This window comes from Miniopterus natalensis, chromosome 15 (assembly GCF_054644295.1).
Source record: "Miniopterus natalensis isolate mMinNat1 chromosome 15, mMinNat1.hap1, whole genome shotgun sequence".
Lineage (NCBI taxonomy): Eukaryota > Metazoa > Chordata > Mammalia > Chiroptera > Miniopteridae > Miniopterus > Miniopterus natalensis.
Window position 1 is genome coordinate 23741306 of NC_142095.1, and position 23050 is coordinate 23764355.

Consider the following 23050-nt stretch of genomic DNA (forward strand, 5'->3'; position numbering starts at 1 on the left):
TGGTGGTAGGCACAGCCCTGGTTCTTGGGGAGGGCTGTGGGAGAATAGTTGTTAACACGTCTCTTTTTGGAAACCTTGATCTTGACGAGTGAACACATACATGGGCAAGTTGGGCCTGTTATGGTGGTTCTGGTCACCCTCTGTTCACTCGTGAGCCTGGGCTGGGAGCTGTAAATGTCTTTGGCCAGGCTGGCTCATGCCTTGTGTTCCACATCTCTGTGTCGAGCAGCAGCGTCCAATTTCTTCGCGGGCAGCTGTGTCCCCTGTGCGGATCGGACAGCCTTCCCCAACCTGTGTCAGCTGTGTGCGGGAAAAGGGGCTGACAAGTGTGCCTGCTCCAACCACGAACCGTACTTTGGCTACTCGGGTGCCTTCAAGTGAGTGAGACTCCCCATTCCTCCCCTTCCCTCTGAAGATGGTGAAACTAAGGCACAGAGAGTAGACAGGGCCACCCAGACTACCTAAAGGGTCAGTGTGAAATCCAGGTCCTGAGTGCCTCCTAACCATCCTGAGGAGCAGTCTTCTCTGTGGGAGCCCCTCCTGTCTCCCCAGAGGCTGTGTTACCCTCCTGGACCCTCCTGGAGGGTGGGGGGAATAGACCCATCTCTGGGACTCTGGGATCCACAGACACAGACTTGGGCTCCCAGCTGGGTTAAAGGCCAGGATCTCCCAGTTTGCTTCTCTCTGCCTGAGCATCTCCCTGTGTCTGGGACAGGAGCCTGCCTCTCCCCACCTCCCTCTCAGCCCTGTGAAGGCACCTCTCCCTACTCTATACTCAGTAAGAGAAATGGCTGCTACTCAAGACCAGAGCTAAACTGGCCGGGAACCAAAGCTATCCAGTTTCCATCCTCCATCTAAAAAGCTTTAAACCTTTATTTTTTTTAAAAAAAATCTATTGCTTTTGGCTGCCTTTGAAGAGGAAGTGAGGGTCCTACTTTCATACCATCCCTCCCCAGAGTTGGCCGGGGTGTGGCTTCCAGGGCTCCTGCCTGCTTCAGCCCTGGCTTGGCTGTGGGGATTCAGACACTGCTCACACAGGGCCATCACCTCTGTGAGGACAGATGGCAGGCTGGGAAACTGTGGACAAAGCCCTATGAGCCTGTGCCTGGGGCAGAGCCTCGGAGGGGCTGCACGGGGGAGGGGCAAGGCCCTGTCCTGGAGAGTGGCCTGACTGCTCTATCCTGTTCCTCAGGTGTCTGCAGGATGGAGTGGGAGAGGTGAGCTTCGTGAGACATATGACTGTGTCAGGTAAGTGCTGGGTGGAGGAGGGATCACGGGCGCCACACCCTGGCCAGGGGAACTGGCTTTTGCCTGAAAGTTTCCCTACATCTAGAGATGGGTTATGACAGATCTTAACGAAATAGGAGTGTTTCTGTATAAAAAACATTTTTTGTTATTTGTACATTGTTTTAGTGCTCAATTTGTTGTCTAGAAATCTACTAAACAAATTTTCTGAATATTTAAACATTACTTAACAACTAGTAAAACAGAGTTTTAATAATAAAGTTCTCTTAGTCCCTGAAATATCCATGTCAAATTTAATCACATTCTTTTGAATGCTTCATTAGAAGCATTAGGGCTCCTAAATGCTTCAAAACCCTTCAGCAAACACAAATTAGCATAATGATTTCAGAACTTATTAGCACACCTACAATGAAATCTGTTGCAAAAGCATTATTACCATGGACAAAAGTATTTCTTCTTTATTTCTATATTTTTAAAAAAAAGCCTTTCAGAGTTTTGGCTAATTTATCAGAAACAAACAAAAGAGTTTTTCAGACAAGTTGAGGTTACAGACTTTGGGTTTTATCACCAATTAAATTTCTATCAGATACAGGATACACTTATACCACTCAAGACGTTTAAAACCAAGTGCGTATTCACGATGCTAGGTTCATTTTAAAATTAACACCCACTACCTCAAGGAAAATTTTAAGTGCTTACTTTCTACATGTGCCTTCGTTCCTCATGATCTAGTTCTGTGTCTAACTCGAAACAGGAGTTTCGTGTGTTTTGTTCTCTGTTCAGCCATTCACAATTCACTGTCTCCTCATTACCACACATTGGCCTGGTTTGTTAGCATTTTGGTAATTGGCGCATGTCTTATTATTAGTAATTTTAATTAGTAGGGTCATCTGTGGGTTTCATCTCCCAGGGTCAAGTTGTTCCAAATAATTGTCACTGTTATCTGCTCTGGTTGCTCAAGTTACCACAGTTATGTCAGAGGGCAGCATCTTCTAACACTCACCCCGAAGTATTTGGAAACATCCTCACTTTCTGAAAACAACAGGTTGTCCCAGACCTCCTGATGTGTCTTTGCTGAAAGCCACTTGTCTGCTATTATACAAGACCCCTTATTAAAAGTAGAAGTTTATAAGAGATTATTCACTGGGCTTTAGAGGTGAACTTGAGTGTTGGTGATGAGTGACTGAGGTGGAAAAATTATTTCTTTCTGAAACTATTAGATCATATTGAATCTGTTAATTCTAACATTATGAAATCATTAAAAAAATTTTTAATATATAGATTTAAAATGTATTTTCTGTATGATATACCTAATTAAAATCGTAACAGTCACAAGAACTGTAATTGTACTCTCTCTTTCTTTATCCTAACCCAAGGATATGTTTTCACTGATTTTGGGGAGAGAGAGAGAGAGAGAGAAACATTGATGTGAGAGAGAAACATCAATCAGTTGCCTCCTGTATGTGCCCTGACTGGGAATCGAACCCACAACCTTTTGTTGTACAGGATGATGCTCGAACCAACTGAGCCACCTGGCCAGGGCTGTACGCCTTCTCTGTCGATGTGAGATTTTATCAACCCCAAAGACCTTCTATATGAGTTTCCTAGGACTGCCATAACAAAGTAACTTAAGCAACAGAAACTTATTGTCTTGTAGCTCTAGAGGCAAAATTCCAAGATGAAGATGTTGGCAGGGTTGGTTTCTTCTGAAGGTTGTGAGGGAGGATCTGTCCCGTGCCTTTTGCCCAGCTTCCGGTAGTTTGCTGGCAGTCTTTGGCACTCCTTGGCTTGTAGACACATCACCCCAATCTCTGTCTTTCCTTTCGCATGGCATTCCTCCTGTGCACATGTTTGTCTGTGACCAAATGTCCTCTTTTTGTAAGGACACCAGTCATAATGGAATAGGGCCTATCCTATGACCTCTTCTTAACTAATTACATCTGCAATGACTCTATTTCTAAATAAGGTCACATTCTGAGGTCTGGGGATCAGAACTTCAACATGTGAATCTTGGGGAGGGAGGGACACAATTCAACCCAGAACACCTTCTAATAGCTAGATGAGGGGAACCAAAGAGCTTGTTTTCCTTATAAGGTTTTCTGGTCCTTCTCTGTACCTCCAGAATGCCCTGACTGGCCTCCTAGGCCTCCACCCATCCCTCACCTCTTCCATCACCTTTCCCTGGTGGGCTCTGGCCTCAGGGGAGTGTTGCAGAGTGGGGGACCTGGATCGTGTTAGTATGACCACCTGTCATCCATAGGTTATCAAGTTTGATGAGTTACCTCAACTCTCTGAAGCTATTTCCTCTTCTCTAGAATGAGATAATTACATTGCTGGCCTCCTCCAGCTGTTACAAGGATTAAGTGACAAAGAGCATGGAGAAACTTCAGCACAGTGTTTGGTGTGCTGTGAGTGCCCTGTAAACATCAGCCGTCACCTTTCATATTAGCAGAGCCATAGGGACCAGGGGCGGTGGGAGGGCTCCGGGGCAAGCAAGCCTCCCAGCCCTGTCTGCACTGAGAACCAGTCACCTTGTATCCCGAGGCCTCAGGTTCCTCATCTGTAGAAAATGTATTTGGAAAAGATTCTCTTTTGGTCCAATTAGAGTTGTTAAAAGAATGACTGAAGAAGACAATTTCGGTGATGTAAACAAACTTCATTAACACTCCATGAAGCGGGCAATCTCTTTTTGGAGAACTGCAAAATGGGGAGGAAGGCAGGAAGCTTTACAAGACAAAGAATAAAGAACAGGGAAGAGACCCATAGGAAATATCTGATCGGCTGGGGCCACATTGAACACCTCGTTTGGGGTGAGAGGAACAAAGAAAGAAGTGCAGAGCCCAGAGTTGGGTTGGCATTTGGGGACTGGCTGGATACCGCGTTTCTGGTCAAGCAGAGCATTACAGGGACGTGAAAGTTATCCAAGTTTTGGTTTGTTGATCTGGCATCCTGAGTAGGAGCGGCTCTATCTTGGGCCTAGAAGGTTATTACAACAAGGTCAAGCACTTTGTGTTTCAATGAGGAGGGCGGACCACAGCTGATGTCTCTGCCTACAGTCTGTTGGCTCCTCTGGACTTTTCTCCCTCAGAGAACCTTGCACACCAGGCCGACAGGGACCAGTATGAACTGCTCTGCAGGGACAATACCCGGAAGCCAGTGGACAAATATGAGGAGTGCCACCTGGCCAGTGTCCCTTCCCATGCCGTTGTGGCCCGAAGTGTGGGTGGCAAGGAGGACTTGATCTGGGAGCTTCTCAACCAGGCCCAGGTACTAAATCTACTGTCCTCCCTCCTGCTTGGGAGTCTCTTGCTTGGGTTTTGGGCACTTTCCTTCACTCTCTTATTGCCACTCTGGAAGTCCTTCTGGGTTCAAGACACAGCAGGAACCATACCACACATCACCCTCTTCACCCACAAGCCACACAGTCTGTATGCTTTTTAAAAAATATATATATCTTTATTGATTTCAGAGAGAGAAGGAAGAGGAGGAGAGAGAGAGAGAGAGATAGAAACATCAGTGATGCGAGAGTTGTCATTGATCGGCTGCCTCCTGCACACTCCCAACTGGGGATCAAGCCTGCAACCCGGGCATGTGCCCTGACCGGGAATCGAACCTCAGTCTCTGGGATCCTAGGTCAATGCTCAACCACTGTGCCACACCAGGCCGGGCAAGTCTGTATGTTATACACGGCAGAGGCCATAAACCCTTGCCTGGCACTGACCCAGTGGGCCAAAGACTCTGCAGAAGTTCCTGGTTGCCCCAGTATGTTCTTTTCAGCTCTAAACAGGTCCTCAGGATGCAGTACAGATGTCCCCCCTCCATGAACTGTTCCCCTGTTATCCTATTGGCACGTGATCCCGCCCTGGCTTCCCTCAGTGGCAGGTACCCCTCCATGTGCATTCATTCTCTGTGCTGCATTGGTGGCAGTCTCTCCCAGCCACCCCCCATTCATCACCTGGTCCCATCCCTGTCGGTGCTCTCTGCTCAGCACTGAGGTTCAGAGATGAACTAGACGAAGATCTTCCCTTGAGTTGCTCACAGAGAAATGCGGACACATACAAATTATCACCAGGTGGGATGTCACAACACTGGGGACATGGATTATGTACATTGTACTTGCGGAGGACAGAAGGACCAAGATTTGCAGGGTGCATCTGGGAAGGTTCCTGGGCCCCAGGGAATAAGCTGTGTGCACCGCAAGGAAGTGTGGAGGTTTGCCAGAGAAGGCAGCAGGTGACATTTATGCAGAGCCACTGCAAAAGCAAAAAGCAGACAGACATTGGAAAGAGCGTGTGAATAGGTGCTGCGTCAGCTCGTTGGCAACAACTTTGGGCAACTCAGTGGGAGGTAGAGGCAAAGGGCCCTTCGTTTTGGTGGAGATCAGAAGGGGGAAGGGACTGCTTGAGATCCTTCAGTGGCAGGACTGGGCTGGGGGAGGAGCCCGGTACTCCTCACCTCCAGCCTCGATGGCCGGGTGCTGGGTCACCAGCGACTCCAGGATGAAGACCACCAGAGCCACCTGGGGCCCTCAGACTGCAGCACCGAGGCAGCCTTCACCGACTGCCCTGCGGGAACACAGCATTGGGTAGCGGCAGCTGCTTGGCACATGATGACCCCAAACTCCGTACAAATCGGGGAGCAGCCCCTGGCAGTTTCCCTGAGTCTGCACAAGGCTAACAAGCTGGGATTTGGGTAAAGCATTCCCTGGAGAGAGACCTGAGAAGCCCGTGAGCGCAGGGCCTCAGGCACTCATTCTTTTCCCCTTTCTGTTCTGATCTGGTTTGAGGTTTGTCTTCCCCTTAGCCTCTCTATGCCAGCCTCCCTCCTTCACTTTTTCTCTTATCCTTTGAACAGGAACATTTTGGAAAAGACAAGTCAGCAGAATTCCAGCTCTTTGGCTCTCGTCTTGGGAAGGACCTGCTGTTTACAGATGCCGCCCAAGGGTTTTTAAGAGTCCCACCTAAGATGGATGCCAAGCTGTACCTGGGATATGAGAATATAGCTGCCGTTCTGCGTCTCACGGGAGGTGTGTAAGGTCCTGGTCAGGCAGTGGGCAGGGTGGGGGTCAGAGGGGCTTTCCTGGTACCTGCAAGCCTCATCTCACCCAACCTTCACTGGCCTGCAGAGCCCAGGGGAGCTACCAGCTGCACTGGGTTTTAATGAGGGGATTTTCTGTTGAGCTGGGGAGAAGACCTAACTTACCTTCAGATTATAGACAACTTGAAGAAATGATGGCTCTGGCTTCTTTGTATTAGCCAGAGTTGCCCCACCCAACAGCAGAACAGGGCAGTAGCCCATCTTAAACTGAAGTGGGAACATGGCCTCTGCCACCATCAGGAAAACTAGAATTTCAGGGGGTTTTAATTCAGCTCCTGCCTCCCTCTGAATCCCTGTTGTTCCTTGCTTCCTTCCTTCTCTCTTTTATCTCCCTCCTTTTAGTCAACCAGTAGTTACTGAACATCTACAAAGCCTCTGTGTTAGATGTGGGCATACCTTGGTGAGCAAAGACATTGGGTGAGGGGAGGGCAAGCAGGCCCACCCAGAACAGAACACAGGACTACCAACTGGGGAATGCTTCCTGGATAGGAGAACCCAGTCCTGTAGTCCTGTAAGAGAAAACCCCAGAAGGCCCTGAGCTGGGCTGGTGCTCAGAGTGGCCTTCCCTGGGGAGGTGATGCCTGAGAAGGTGAGGTCAGCAGGGAGGTTAGGGTTGCTCTGCCTTCACTGCCCTTTCTGAGAACTGAATACCCATTTTTCCTGGAGGGTTTTGGGCAGGAATGAGTGGTGATGTGGGCATGAGACTCTGCTGCTGTTGAGGGGGACCCCATTGGGCAGCTACTCTAAACCCCCAAACCCATCTTGGCGCTTCCTTTGGATCCCTGGCTCTTCTCCACCCGTCCTAGGTGTGGAAGGCCCCCAGAGGGTGCAGTGGTGTGCGGTGGGCCACCATGAGATGGCCAAGTGTGAGGAGTGGAGTATTGTGAGTGGTGGCGTCTTAAAGTGTACCTCAGAGGAGACCATCGAGGACTGCATTGCTGCCATTGTGGTAAGGAAGGCCTTGCCTCCACAGCTGAGCTCAGACACCCACACACATGGTACTTCTGCTGAGACCTCCCAGACACCTCCCGATCAGTCACGAGGCTGAGATACAACTGTTATGTGCTTCCCCCAACTCTCCAAAGACCCATCTCACTCCATGCTACAGACCCCTCCAGCTCAGGACTGGGGAGAAACAAAGAGCCAGGCCAAGTCCCAAACTCATTTGGTGCTCAGCTCTGCTGACCAGTGAGCTCTGAGCGGCGTCCTGCCTAGGACCTGTGGAAAGTGGGGTCATATCCTGGGGTGTGGTCAGGGCCCTTGTGGATTGTGAAAGCAAATCAATCTTTTCAGTCCTTTAGTTGAAAATATAACTTTTTTCTGGTGATAAAAATATTACATGCTGGAAGAGAAATGAAAAATAAATAATATTATTCACAACTTCATAATTCAGAGATCATTACCACATACTTTTTGAGTTATGAAGCTGTATAATTAACTTTCTATTTCTCTTTAACAGATAATACTTTTGTGATTAGAAAAAATATATATAAATAAAGGACTGAGACATTGACCAACTCTGGAGACACACAGTCTTTCTTAGGAAAGAAGGTCCTAATTTTGGTAAAACCTCCCCGGAACCAACCCATAAGATTAAGATCTTGCAGCTTATACAGTCTCTTCACTTCATCAATTATAAGGGTTAAATGAATTTGAGTGCTCATAACATTGCTTGGCATATAGTAGCAGTCAATAAATGTTAGCTATTGCTATTATTATGTTTTAATGGCTGCATAATATTCCACCAAGTATCTCGGCCTCAGTGTACTTAACCAATTTCCAAATGTCTATATCTGAATGATCTCCCAATCCTTTGGAGATAGATAATATGGGAGCGAATATTTCTGTTCTTTAGTTGTCAGTATTTCTGAGTGTGCCTTTAATATTAACGACAGCTAGTATTTCTGCTTATGACCTCTTTACTTGCATTAACTCATTTAATCCTCATGATAAGCCTATGAGGTAGATGTTTCACCTATTTTATGGATGGAAAAAAAGTGCGTAGAATAGTGTTTAGGGATGTGTCCTTTGGAGTAGTCAGATCCCCAAGGCTGTGTGATATAGCGGTTATGAGCAGAAGCTAAGGAATTAAACTACCTAAGTTTAAGTCTTAGTGACCATCTATTGGACATATTACTTAACCTCTCTCTGCTTCAGTTTACTAATGTATAAAAGAGGGGAAATTATACAACCTACCTAATTGGATTTTGTGAGGAATACATGCAGTAACCACTGTAAAGTGTTTAGAAAAGGTCCTGGGACATAGTAGGGATTTGGCAAGTTTTTCCTTCTAGAGTTACTACTGTTTTAAATAGATTTTTAAAAATATAGATTTCTAGAAAAGCAGTTAAAAAGTCAAAAGCAAAGAGTGTGTATGTGTCTCTGTGTTTCTTTCCTGATGACCTTATCTTTGACTGTAAGTATACACTTTTTGCTCTGTTGGAAAAATTCATTGATTTAAATCATAACTTAATTATTACAGGAAGACCACATTTTATTGTGCTTTCCTTTATTGCACTTTGTAGATATTGGATTTTTTTTTTTTTTTTTTGGAAGGCAAGATCCTCCACCAGCAAAAAGATTAAGACTTGCTGAAAGCTCAGATGACAGTTAGCATTCTTTAGCAATAAAGTATTTTTTATATTAAGGTATGTGCATTGTTTTTTAGAAATAATGCTGCTTTACACTTAATAGACTATAGTATAGTGTAAACATAACTTTTATATGCAGAGGGAGACCAAAACATTCATGTAACTCTCTTTATTGCTACATTTGATTTTTTGCGGTGGTCTGGAACCAAACCACAGTATCTCTGAGGTATGCCTATAATGAATTATTTAAGTAGAGAAATTAATATTTATTGAAAATTTTTGCTGTGCCAGGGCTCTGAGTATAATGCCAATAGGGTATAGGACCAGAACTGAACTCTGCCAGAAGAAAACGTGTTCCATAGAAAGAGATAAATGCAGTCATTAGTCCGGTCATGTAGATCATTGAGTGACAGTGATACAGTGAAAGTCTAGTGAGGCTATGTCCAGCAGTACCCTGGTTGAGCTCTTTCTCTTGGGTCACCAGGCCAAAGGCATGTCCAGTTTTCTAAACCCGTGTTTATGTGGCAGAAGCTTTGGGTGATCTACGATTTGGTTAATCACAAAGACATGTGACATGAAGCCAATGAGATGGAAACCTCTGAGGGTCAGTGAGACAGGGTAACAACCTCACTATTGTGCCCCTAATTTATCTCCCAACTTCAGAAAGGAGAAGCTGATGCCATGAGCTTGGATGGAGGCTTCATCTACATGGCGGGCAAGTGTGGTCTGGTGCCTGTCCTGGCAGAGAACTACAGTAAGTGGAAGGAAGTGTCTCTCACTGTTTTGTTCCCTCTGGGCCGTGGACTTGGAGACGAAATAATTTAGTTCATTGTTGAGATAATAATAACTATTGCTGGAGTGTAGGGGGCTAGTAGATAACATGCTTCTTCCTGAATGTCAGAGCCAATTAAGATATAGATATAGGATTTAGGCAAAAAGATATAAAAATATCACCTTTATTATTGAAATAGAGATATGGGAGGGCATGGTGTAGAGGTGGCCACAGTGCTTGCCAAATTGCTCTTGAGTTGGAGTTGCCCACTAATTCAGGAGAATAGCTCTCCCTGGGCTTACCCCACGGCTGAGGGCAGAGGAAAACATTTTGTCATAGGAGAGAGGCTCTAAACCACCCTCTCCCAATTATCCTCAAGAAAGAAATAAGGGGCTGAGCTACATGTGCCTAGACCCTATTGCCAAATTTACTAGCCAAAATTAACTCATGCCAGCTGCAATGGAAGACTGAGGGGTGGGGCCACAAGGTCATGTTCTTTAGTGGGGATCTGTCCACATGAAAAAATAAAGTCAGAGAAGAGGATTTCATCAGTACCATTCGTTAAACACCTCCTCTGCTAGGCAGTGAGCAAGAAACATACATTATCCTTCAAAACAAAACAGGTCTGTAACACAAATAGTGGTATGTCCATTTTACAGATGTGAAAACTAAGACTTAGAGAAGTTCAATGCTGTGCTCAGGGTAGGATGAAGACTACATCTAGGTCTCTCTGCCTCTATGGACTGGTTCATTGCCCTCCGACATAGCAAGAATATGATTGCTTATCACAGCCCAGAGTTCTGAAGGGAAGAAAGATGTCAGGACGACTCAAATCACACAGCAAATGCAAAAGAATCTTTGTCCAGATCTCCACTGGTCTCTGCCTCCCTTTCAAAGGGCATCTCATTTTCTTTCTCTGCATCTACCTAAGTATTGGAGAGAGTCTGGGATGAAACCTAAAGTTCAGATGGCAAAGATCAGGGAAAGAGGAGGTAGATCGGGACTGCAGAGCCTTGGCTTGTTAATGACCATGAGACTGCTTAGCTGGTGTTTCTCCTCACTTAATTCTTAACTCTTATGATTGAGAAGCTCATGACTTCGGATGAGTTTGTGAGAGTTTACTGCCATGTACCCCAATTCTTTTTCTTTTTCTTTTTAGTGCCTAAAGATGGCAATGAGCAGCTTGGGTCTAAGTGTGTGAATACGCTCACGAAAGGTGAGTCAGAATCAGTAACCCTGGGGCTCAAAGGTAAAGGCCTGTGCTTGGGAGAAGGGTGACGAAAGCCTTAAGACTAAACAAAGGTTACTAGAGTTGTAAAACAATAAAGGAGAAGGAGAAGAAGACACCACAGTTAATTGTTAGGGAGCAAGTCTACCATGAAGCTGTAACAATGGCTGTTTGTGGGGTACTTTACCGATGGCAGGACTCCTGCTTGCACTATTCCTGTTTGCTTTTCTCAGCAAGCCTCTAGTATGTGGGCATCATTGTTTCATATTATATAGATGGGGAAAGTGAGGCTTAGGGACTGTCCCTTGACCAGCGCCACACAACCAGGAAGTGGCTGCACCTGGGCTGGAGAAGAGGTGGAAGGAAGCCCTGTGTCCTTCCTGACCAAGCACACTGCTCCTTGTCATATGACCATCTCCGCATGAAGGTCAGCACTGGGGCAGGAGCCCATTCCTGACATTTCTGGGGCCTTGCTGCTAATGAAGATGAGGAGGAAATGAGACCAACCCTTTAGCTTTTAGCCAGCTGGATTTGAATAGCAGGGGAGTCAACCTCGTCTTTAGAATAGACCAGGTGACATGTTCTCCCATCTATGACTCCCCTAGGCAGAGAGGGTCTGTATCTGTCTGAGAAGTACCTAATCTTGGGCATTAGGTAGAGCACTGGCTCTCCTTCTAGTGTAGTACCTGGACCAGATGCGTCAGCCTCACCTGAAAACGTATTAGAAATGAAAATTATTTGGCCCCACCCCAGATCTACTGAGTGAATTCCCAGAATGGGGCCACTGCTCTGTGTTTTAAGAAGCCATCAGCTGATTCTCATGCACATTAAGGTTTGAAAACAACTGTGATGAAGGTTCCTGAGATGAAAACAGGTGGTCATTTGGGTTTGGAGTTTTTCATTTTCTTTTTTGAATTTAAATTTTTTTAAATCAAAATGTGGTTGGCATATAATACATTAGTTTCAGGTATACAACATAGTGATTTGACATTTATGTATCTTACAGTGTGCTCACCACACTAATCATAGTAAACATCTGTCATCATGCAAAATTATTGCACTATTATTGACTACATGGCCCTTTACCTTTTTCATCCATCCCTTCACCCCACTTCACTCTGGCAACCATCAGTTTGTTCTTTATTTCTATGATTCGTTTTTTGTTTATTCTGATTTTTTAAATTCTACATATAAGTGAATTATATCTTTCTGTGTCTGACTTGTTTCAGTTAGCATAATACACTCTAGGGCCATATATATATGTCAGCCACATCTTCTTTATCCATCCATTCATCTATCTATCGATGGATGCCCAGGTTGCTTCCATGTCTTGGTTATTGTAAATAATACTGCAATAAACATAGGGGTACATGTATCTTTTTGAATGAGTGTTTTTGTTTTCTTCCTATAAATACCCAGAAGTGGAATTGCTGAGTCATATGGTAATTCTACTTCTAATTTTTTGAGGAACCTCCATACTGTTTTCTATAGTGGCTGCACAAATTGCAGTGCCACCAGTAGTGCATGGGGTTCCCTTTTCTCCACAACCTCACCAACACTTGTTATTTGTTGACTTTCTGATAATAGTCATTCTGACAGGTGTGCGGTGATAATCATTGTGGTTTTGATCTGCATTTTCCTGATGATTAGTGATGTTGAGCATCTTTTCATACGTAGCCCAGCCATCTGTATGTCTTCTGTGCAGAAATGTCTCTTCAAATCCTTTGCCCATTTTTAAATTGAATTTTTTTTGTTATTGGGTTGTAGGAGTTTCTTATATATTTTGGATATCAACCCCTTATCAGGTTTATCATTGGTGAATATATTCTCCCATTCTACCCAGTAGGTCGTATTTTTGTTTCCTTCACAGTGCAAAAGATTTTTAGTTTGATGAAGTCTCCTTTGTTTATTTTTGCTTTTGTTTCCCTTGCTTGAGAGGACATATCCAAAAAGATATTACTAAGGCTGATGTCAAATAGTTTAATACCTATGTTTTTTTCTAAGAGTTTTATGGTTTCAGGTCTTATATTTAAGTCTTTAATTCATTTGAGTTTACTTTTGTATATGGTGTAAAAGGGTGGTTCCTTTCCTCCTTTCCTTTCCTTTCCTTTCCTTTCCTTTCCTTTCCTTTCCTTTCCTTTCCTTTCCTTTCCTTTCCTTTCCTTTCCTTTCCTTTCCTTTCTTTCCTTTCCTTTCCTTTCCTTTCCTTTCCTTTCCTTTCCTTTCCTTTCCTTTCCTTTCCTTTCCTTTCCTTTCCTTTCCTTTCCTTTCCTTTCCTTTCCTTTCCTTTCCTTTCCTTTCCTTTCCTTTCCTTTCCTTTCCTTTCCTTTCTTTCCTTTCCTTTTTTTTGCATACATCTGTCCAGTTTTCCCAAAACCACTTGTCTAAGAGATGGTCATTTCTTCATTGTCTATTCTTGCTTCCTTTGTCATAATTAATTGACTAGACAAGAAGTTTCTTTTTGGGCTCTCTATTCTGTTGCATTGATTTATGTGTCTGTTTTTTGTGCCAGTACCATATTGTTTTATTATTTTTTTAAATGTATCTTTATTGATTGTGAACCTTGAAAATTGGAGACTTAACCTTAAAAAAGAAGTCATTAAAGCTCTTTCTTTTGGATTCTATTCAACAGAAATATTTAAACAGGAACACACTCATAGATACAAAGATTTATATAAACGAGTGGTTTAATAGGGAAAGATGGGTCACAATGCACATGCCCACCAGCAGGGGGATTATAAAATACAGTACTTCCACACAGTGGAACGTAACTTAGAGTCAACCAACAAATAGAATGAGAGAGCTGTATCGATTTCTACTGAATCAAAAAGGTGTCCATGATGTATCACTGAGAAAAAATCAAGTAACTAGCAGAAAAGAATGTATAGCAGGATTCAGTTGAACGAGTGTGAAGGTGGTGTGTAAATACTTGTGAATGTATGTATGCAGACACATCTGTAGCAGGAGTGTCATTCTGTTTGGCCCAGTACCTAACGACAGTTACTCGCAGGGGCTTCTGCTAGAGTGAGGTGAGGGACTCAAACTCTTCCCCCTCCCTGGAGAGAGTGGCAGGCAGGGGCTAGCTGCAGCAGCTCTAGAATACATTGTCGGAGGGCCCCGGAGCTACTGAAAGTGCATCTCGGTATCTCTGTTGCAAGGTTACTACGCCGTGGCAGTGGTTAAGAAATCAGATGCTGACCTCACCTGGAACTCTCTGCGAGGCAGGAAGTCCTGCCACACCGCAGTTGGCACTTCTGCTGGATGGAACATCCCCATGGGCTTAATATACAACCAAACTGGGTCCTGTAGATTTGGTAAGTGTGTTCTAGGAGGTGCTGTGGCAGCCCCTTCCTTGGGCCTGTGCTTGTGTAGGGGAGAAATTCAGTTCAGTGGATGGCAAGGAGTGACATAAAAGGGCTGAACAGACATTGTGGGCGATCTTCACATGTCCCTGAGCAAGTCCTCCCCTTTCACCTCACCTCCTTGCTTCCAGGGGAGTGGCTCAGCCCAAAGGGCAGATTTGGGGGAACTATTCTATTCTTTATGTCTTGCAGCCAGCTCAGGGAACAAGCCTGGGGCTGCAAAGCAAGAGTGGGGGTGTGCGCGCAAATGTGTGCATTGTTTTCCCAAACAAACTGGCTGCTTTTTAAAATGGAAAACCTTACACCAGGAAGTCCTTAAGTGCTTTATCTTTCACTTTCATCTTCACCTCTCTCAGGTTCCCTTATTAGCCATTTTAGCAACACTCTTGCCAATACCTAAAAGACTCCTGCTCCCCTGCTTTCCCCAGCCATCTGACAAATCCCAGCCCTGTATGAACCCCACCACCTGTTCTCTTCTCCCTCTGCACCTGAGCAGCTGAGCATGGCTGGAGAATGTCACAGGGCGGAACAATTCGTTCCCTGGAAATGCCCCAGCTGCTGGCCTCCGTGGGCCCCCAGCACGCAGGGGCACTCCCACTGCTTCTCTGTTCCACACCCGGCACTTCCCGATAATTATCCTAATGTTCTAATTGGCCACACATCTCCATCCCACACCTATCTACCACCTTTCTCAGCAGATGATCTCATCTGCACCTGCAATAGGCGACTGAAACCGCCAGAAAGGTTCCCCCCTCGACATCCCACCGCCAAAGCTGTGGCCTCCTGATGGCTGTGTGTGCTCAGCCTCCCTCCACACCCAGCCAGTCCCTTCACCTGCACTCAGGTGTGGGCCCTTCCCTTGCTCCCCTCGCCAGGGGCTCATACCCGCAGTCGCTTCTTGTCTGGTATATCCAAGAATTTCTTTCAACATGTAAACACACCCAGTGTCTCCATCTTTAAAAACCCTCCCTCTCCCAACAGCCTCTTCCAGCTCCTGCCTTCCCTCTCTTCCCCTTTACTCCCAGGCTTATTAAGAGCCTGGTCTGAACCACTCACCTCCCACCCATTCCCTGCCCTTTGGCTTTCTGCATCATTCTACAGAAAGAACTCTGGTCAAGGCTACCGTGACCTACTTGTTGCTTAATTGAAAGGGCATGCTCCAGTGTTTTTCTATATGACCTCTTTCTTCAAATCACCTTAAAACATTATCTCCTGGCTTTTATGAAAACATACTGCCTTGGTTTTCCTCCTACCCCTTCAAAGCCCCCTTTCCCAACCTGGTTAATAAATGCTTGAGTTGCTGAAAGCAATGTTTTTACCCTCTCTTAACCCATGCCTACAGCCTTCATTACTATCTAAACAAATATTGTATGTAGAAAGCTAGGCATATAGCAAGCACTAGATAAATGTTTGCTGCTGTCACCATTGTTAACATTATGTCTATATGTTTATGAAATCAAGTTTTTATCCCTAGCACAGATCTCTCCTTGACCTCCAGACCTGTATATATGAACTGCCCATTTGACATTCTCTACTTAGATATCTTAAAAGAACACTAACCTCAACCTGTCCAAAACAGATTACACCACCTCTGCTGAGCCTGGTCCTGCTCCTGAGCTGCCCAGCTCGGTGGAGGACCCCACAGTCCAACCACCTGCCCCAGCTGGAAACCTGGGAGCTGTCATCCTCCACACCCCCATCCATCACCAGTGATGCCAGTTTCTCTCCCCTCCACCTCTCTCCCTCCCTCCCCTCTGTGCTACTCTAGTCCAAGCTGCCCCCACCGCCCCTTGACTACTGCAGTAGCCTGCTGCATGCACCCCACATCTGCCCTGGATTCTATCCACTTTGCTGCCAAACCGTTCTTTGCGAAGAGCAGATCTGACTCTGTCCTGCCCAGCACTGTCTAAAGCCCTTCAGAAGCTCCCTATTTCTCTAACAAAAAAGAACAAAATCTATACCAAAGTGTCAGAGTTCACATGTGGTCTGGATCCCTGCCCCCTCCCCGCTCACTCTTGCTATGGGTGGCCTTTTGCCCCTCACCCCACCCCCACCCTGGGTCTTTGCAGATGCTGCTTCCTTGCCTTTCACTGGGTAATTCCTGTTCATTCTTCATCTCTCGACTGAGGCCTCTCCCTGACTCTCAGGTCTGCACCGGGTTCCTTTAGCTGCAGCCTGTGGTATTGTATTTTTTCCCCCAAAGCAAGGGGCAAAAATCACTGTGTGATGACTCTAGTTGTGACAGATGCCCCACAGACTTGGGTTCCAGGAAGGTGGGTCCTCGCTGAGGTGCCCTGGAGCCCAGCACAGGGCTTGGTGGCTGGGCCTCTCAGGACCCTTCTTGAACTTGGAGTCATGATGGCAGGCCTTGTAAAGAAGGGGAGGAGAGCAGAGGTCAGAAAACATGTGGGACAGGTTCAACCAGCCAGGACTTCCAATTTTGTCCACTCTTAGGATTAAATCTGTGCCCGTTCTTCCTGTGCCTGGACAGGGTGGGCTTTTGTGAGCTCACAGACTCTTGTCCCAACTTCAGCTAGTTCCCCTTTACTTTGCTCCAGCTGCAACTTTAAAAAAGTTTTCAAATAATATGGTACCAAATACCCGAGTGTCCCAATTCTAGGGACAAAAATCTGGGGCTTTCTTGCTAACACAGGCAGGAAGAGCTGATCTCGTTTCCTCCTGCGCAGATGAATTCTTCAGTCAAAGCTGTGCCCCTGGTTCTGATCCAGATTCCAGTCTCTGTGCTCTGTGCGGCGGCGACGGCAATCCAGCCCACGCGTGTGCTGCTGACAGCCACGAGAAATACTACGGCTCCAGTGGGGCGCTCAGGCGAGTAGCGTCTGTGCGCTGCCTTTCTCTTTGGCAACCCCATGACCTTCTTGCCCTTTTGCCTTTTTCATCATCCCAGCATCTGGGTGCTGCGTTAAGGGAGAGCCAGAATTCGGGACTAGAACTGCAAATTCCCAGTGGCCCCAAGGACTCAAGTTCAGCCCCTTCTTGAGAACCACAGATCTAGAATAGAGAAAGGAGAACAGGAACGCCCAAGTGAAGTTCATCATTGGAAAGCTGTCTGGTTACCTCACTGCTGAGGTGCAGACACATGTGAGGCAGATGAGCATGCTCATCCAGGACTGGGACTGTATGAAGGGGGCTACAGGAAAGAAACAGGGAGAGGGAGCTTAGGAAAACCGAGTGGGAGTAACTAATCCTAGCCAAGTATAGACAGACCTGAGGTTAGGGGAGAGAGAGGACTGGAGAGGTGCTCCTGATAATTAATAATATCAATTTACAACTGACAATGTCATAAAACCGATGTTAATGTGAAAATTTCTCATGAGGAATGCACCTTAGCCACTGACAAGCATTTTCCAGGGGATTAAGTGTAAACAAGTATCTAATGATGCACATTAACTTTGTTAAGGCTGATTAGGCGTATGGGTGTGATGAGACTCCTTCAGAATTATATCTTGCATGCTGGCTTTAACCTCTGATGTGAGTTTTGATCCAACCAGACAGTCATCCTTGAAAATCCCTGTTCACAGGAGAGTACAAGCATCTCCTGTGGAGAAACTGATCAGCATTTAATATAAGGAACAATAGAAACTAAATAAGCTGATTTCTTTTATTATTATTATTATTATTATTATTATTATTATTATTATTATATTTCTCCTCGAATTCCCAGGGACAGCCAGGCATTACAATTTTGTGTGTGGAAGTGGTGGGCAGTAGTTGTACCAAGTGGCCTGCGTGGAGGTGGAGGGGGTGTGAGCCTCTCAGTGATTCCCTCTTGGTGTCTCTCCCTCCCACCCCTGTTGATCTTCCTCGCTGACCTGACCCTGGGTGTGCAGGTGTCTGGTTGAGAAGGGAGACGTGGCCTTTGTGGAGCACCCCACAGTCCTGCAGAACACAGACGGTACGTGTCTGCTCTGTCCTTTCCTCCCCTGGAAAAATCTGAGTCTCTTATGGGAAATCACTCCCCAGTTGGGTAATCAAGAATGTTTATTAAGTCAATCAGACTCTAGTGACTTTGGCCATAACATTTTTTAAATTTAGGGGATGAGAAAATTCTTTATGTCCAATCAGACTTGACAGGGTTGGTTATCACACTGGCCTTGAACCCAGCTGACAAACATGCAGAGGATGCAGGCGATCTGAGCACATCTGGCTCTCTTGATTTATGGGCCTTCTTGGTATACAAGTTTTTGACAGATATATTTACTGAAAATACATTGTCCATCTCTGAAAACTCTTGCCTTTTTACTTTCTTACTGATGTCTTTTGACAGACATTCTTTATTTTAATAGAGTTTAATGTGTCAGTCTTTTGCTTTCTGGCTCATGCTTTTTCATGCCTGTTTAAGAAATCTTTGTCTTTAATGGGACTGAAAAGCACTAATCAGAAAAGTTATGAGTTTGTGAATTTATGGATGTTTCTCTTCTGCTTTATTTTAAAAGCTTTATTGTTTTGTGTCTCTGTGATTCTCCCAGACACGGGTGGTTGGTCACATCTCCCCAGTGAGGGCACCTCGATGAAAGCTATCAGTTGTCCTGGCTTCTCTCTCCCCAGGGAAAAACCCTGAAGACTGGGCTAAGGATCTAAAGCAGAAAGACTTTGAGCTGCTGTGCCTTGATGGCAGCAGAAAGCCTGTGACTGAGGCTCAGAACTGTCACCTAGCCATAGTCCCAAATCATGCTGTGGTCTCAAGAGAAGATAAGGCAGATTTTGTTCAAAGAATGCTCTTCAACCAACAGGTATGGGCAACTGAATGCTCAGCTCACTTGCAGACCTGCACAGACACACCCCAGCCCAGGCTCACAGTCTTTCTCCCTGGGCAGTGGAACTTTAGTCTTGCAGCCCTTTCTCTGATGAAAGCAAAGGCTGCTGGCTGTGGTCACTTCTTGCTCTGGGGCCATCTAGGATATCAAAGCGGACTGGAATAGCCTCAGGCATGTGGGCATCTGAAGCGTCTCCCAGGAACTCCCTTGGCTCTCTGAGCAGAGTCATGGTTCCTCTTGGGCTTGTTCTGTCACAGAAATAAGGGAGTTAGCTCAGTGCCCTTCACACTAGGCTGAGCTATATGGGAGAAAGGCAGACTGGAGGTTACGCTATCTGACCTAGATTGATCCCAATGTGTTTCCTGAACCTGGCAAGTGGGATGCTATTTTAGGCTTCATGAAAGTGATAAAGCCAATATTCAGATAATTTATGACCTTTATAGGCAGCCAAAAAGGGCTGGTCCTATGTAGCAACGGGCTGTGTAAATCAAGTGATGTTAGGGAAAACCCAGAGCCTTGTTGAGTAATCCATGTCTTAGCATATGCTGCCCACACATCCCAGTTAAAGGACAACCTGGGGAGAGCTGGCAAAACCAGAGGCTCTTGGTCACAGACTTTTGAAGGGATGGGTCTCATACAGGGTGAGCTGCCGCCTTGGTTATAGGGGAAATGGACAAAGGAAGAGAGGGGAGGGGAAGGAAGAGGTGGAAATGGTTGGGTACCTGGGCAGATCCAGAGGATAGAAGAGGCAGGGTGGCAAGGGCTCCGCGCAGCAGGAAGACATGCAAGTATGACCCAGAAAGTTGAAAACACCCGGCAGTGACTGGAAGAACAGTGACACAGTGGCAAACTTGGAGCTCTTTCTATTTAGCACTTGCTTAACACGTGCCACCTCACTGTTTCTGTTATCTCCATTTACAAATGAGTTAACTGAAGTTCAATAAGATAATAAAGAAGTTCCCTGAAGTCACATGACAAGGAAAGACAAGCTCAGGATTTGAATGCAGAGGCCAGGCTCTTTGCCGTTTTACTATGGTGCCTCCAAAGCTGTTGCTATGTTCCAGTCTCCTAGGGGCTGGAGCTGAGCAGTCCAGCAGACTCAGGGCTTTTGAGGCTGAATACACGATCCTGTGCTCCCTGGCGCTGCCAATCACTCACTGTCTGTCTGTTTGACCCAGGAGCTCTTTGGAAGAAATGGGTTTGAATATATGATGTTCCAGTTGTTCAAATCCTCAACCAAGGACCTGCTCTTCAGTGATGACACGGAATGTTTGGCTAAACTTCAGGACAAAACAACTTATCAAAAATACTTAGGGCCAGAGTATCTCACAGCTATTGCTAATGTGAGACAATGCTTACCCTCTGGTGAGTAGAATAAAACACTGGGGAGCAAAAATGTGGGGTCAGATAAACATGTTTGTATTAAGGACCATCTCGTGCTAAGCCCTGGGCTGGTGCTAATCGGAGCACAAGGATTCAGGGAGCTTGCTCCTGGCCCTGCAGGAGGGTTCAGACCCACCAGTGAGGTGACTCAATTAGACAATAGGATAAGACACTAGCTGGAAAAAGTGCAAATATTTGAAGGAGACAGAGCATGAAACAGAACTTGAGATCATTTGGAAACTGAACTTGTTTACATATGTACTTCATTTTTTTTTTGCTAAAAAAAAAGAAAATGTATATATGTGAGCACTTCAAATGTAGGGAAAAGGTTGGAAAATGATGTAATACTACTGAGAGGACCAATTTTCAAACATTTTAAGTAAAATGTAAAAAATAATATTAATAGAAACAAATTAAGCGTAGTTAACACAATAGTAGGTCCTTTCTAGCTAGAATGGCAAAGCTGCCTCAAAAAGAAGTAAGTTGGAGAAATAAAATTAGAGCTTGGATAATCAAATTATTGGGAGTGTACTTGAATTTTTGTTGAATTATTTCATGTGTTGAGATAATGACAGCAGGAGGAAAAACAACGTGGGTAGTTAAGGATAGCACTGACATTACCTGGGGGGGGGGGGGGGAGAGTTTGTTTTAAAAAAATCTTTATTACCTACTATTTACTTTTAGAAAATAGGAACAGAATTGTGTTGAGTAAGCACAGGCAGTGCCTGAAGGTCTTTCTCTTATGTTGTGCTTCACAGACCTCCTCGACGCCTGCACATTCCATGAAGTTAAAAAGTGATCAAAGTGGGCAACTGCAGAGACGCTCAGAGCCTGCAGATACGATGGGGCCACATTCTCACCTGTCTGCATGTGGGTCTGTGTTAACACCAGTTATCTTCATATTTATGTGGCATAACTGATGCGAAAATTGAAATGAATAAAAGCTATTGTCTTCTCAGAAAACTTCCTTAAACGCTCTCACATTGGGGTGGGGGAGGAACTATTTCTTTGTGCTAGAATTGTGCTTCTGAATTTAATCTCTAGTAAAGTGTACCTTTTTTAAAGCTCAACTTCCCTCCCTACTCTTCGATTATTCTACCCAAAGTGAAGTTGGGAAGAGGTACACACGCTCAGCATTTGCAAGCCAACACAAGTTGACTACACTATTCCACTGACTTCCCTCTTTTATCTTTTGTGCTCTTATTACCATACATTTTACTTCTGCATGTCAGAAAAGCCACAATACATTTTTATTATTTTTACATCAAGCAAACAATTATCTTTTAAAGATATTTAAAAATGAAAAGGAAGAATCTTTACTCTTTACCCACATATTTACTGTTTCTAGCTCTCTCTATAACTTTGTGCAGGTTACATCTTTTAGATGTTTTGTGGGCATATTTTTCTGGCATGCTGTCATTGTCTGTACAGTAATTTCTCTCCTTTTTTAATTTTTTCTTGTAATAACTTTGTATGTCATTTGACCATGGGACTTCCTGTGGCTCAATTTTAGGGGAAATTTACTTTCCTGCACTTTTAGAATAAGGCTGTTTTTAAGAAATGTTTTCTGACTTCACAGAGCACCCTCTCTATTGTTTTGTGCATTACTCAAAAACATAGTAGCCTGCTTTCTAGGGCTTCTCGATTTTATTCCCTTGTCCACTTTGGTCTGGACCTTTTTAAATTCACCCTTGTTTTCCCTTTACTTTGCAATTTTGTACCCTACCTCCACGTCCTTTCACTTCTAAGAATTTGGAAAGATGACTAGAGCAGGTAATTCATGTTTAGCATTTCAACTTATTTGGGGTACTAATGGACCCATTTTGAGGATTAATAAAAGCCTGGGGCTCTCACCCTCGTAGCACACACACACTACTTGGTGTGCAATTTTTGTGTATTCATACCTCCAGTCCAGTGATTGTCTGCGGCCTTATGCCACCTGAAAGAGTGGGGATAGAGACTAGCTAACTTGTTTTTAGGCAGATGCTATCCTATGGAACTAAGTGTTGTTAAATTATACATATAGACAAGTGACATATTTATGTAAAAGGGCCACATGTGGGAACATTTTAAACAAGTGAAACAGTAAAATAATTCAAGTATAGAAACTAATAGTGGACACCAATTGTCTACAAATCTGTATAGGTCACAGGTTTACTTTGGAACAGGGAGAAACCAGGTGGAATTTGCTCTTCTCTTCCAGTGGCAAGCAAGGACATTAAACAATGTTGTTTGCTCTGGGGGCAATAGAGTGATCAGTGATCTGTTTATTTTGGCCTTCGCTAGACTATTTTCACCACTAGACTCTGCTCAGCTTAACCAGTTGCTACTCATGGGCACACCAGATGATCTCAGGATTTGGCTTCTCTTGGTGAAAAAGGAATGGGAAGTGAAATCCCCAAATAATCTTGGAAGAAAATAGGAATGACACCTTCCAAGAAAGTGTGTCACAGGATGGTAGGGACAGCTAAAAACACTGAGTCCAAAGTCCTATGCTCTAGTGTTGCCTGCCCTGCTGGGCACTTTCCCAGTTATATCTTCTGGCTGGGCCTCAGTTTTCTTCTCTGTGAAATGAGATCATCGTCCTAGGTGGT

General features: G+C 44.9%; 1 protein-coding gene across 1 annotated transcript in view; it reads left to right on the forward strand.

Moving 5' to 3' along the window:
• The window catches only part of LOC107546066 (inhibitor of carbonic anhydrase-like), a 38107-nt gene extending 16717 nt beyond the window's left edge, over positions 1-21390 (forward strand). The window contains exons 6-18 of the mRNA XM_087825111.1: positions 230-377; positions 1193-1248; positions 4334-4512; positions 6100-6271; positions 7149-7291; positions 9597-9687; positions 10865-10921; positions 14092-14247; positions 16983-17124; positions 18147-18211; positions 18865-19049; positions 20252-20438; positions 21215-21390. Of these exons, the coding sequence (XP_087681237.1) occupies positions 230-377; positions 1193-1248; positions 4334-4512; positions 6100-6271; positions 7149-7291; positions 9597-9687; positions 10865-10921; positions 14092-14247; positions 16983-17124; positions 18147-18211; positions 18865-19049; positions 20252-20438; positions 21215-21255 (1622 nt within the window). The 3' untranslated portion in view covers positions 21256-21390. The remainder of the gene's footprint in view (positions 1-229; positions 378-1192; positions 1249-4333; positions 4513-6099; positions 6272-7148; positions 7292-9596; positions 9688-10864; positions 10922-14091; positions 14248-16982; positions 17125-18146; positions 18212-18864; positions 19050-20251; positions 20439-21214) is intronic.
• Positions 21391-23050: the final 1660 nt, after the last annotated feature.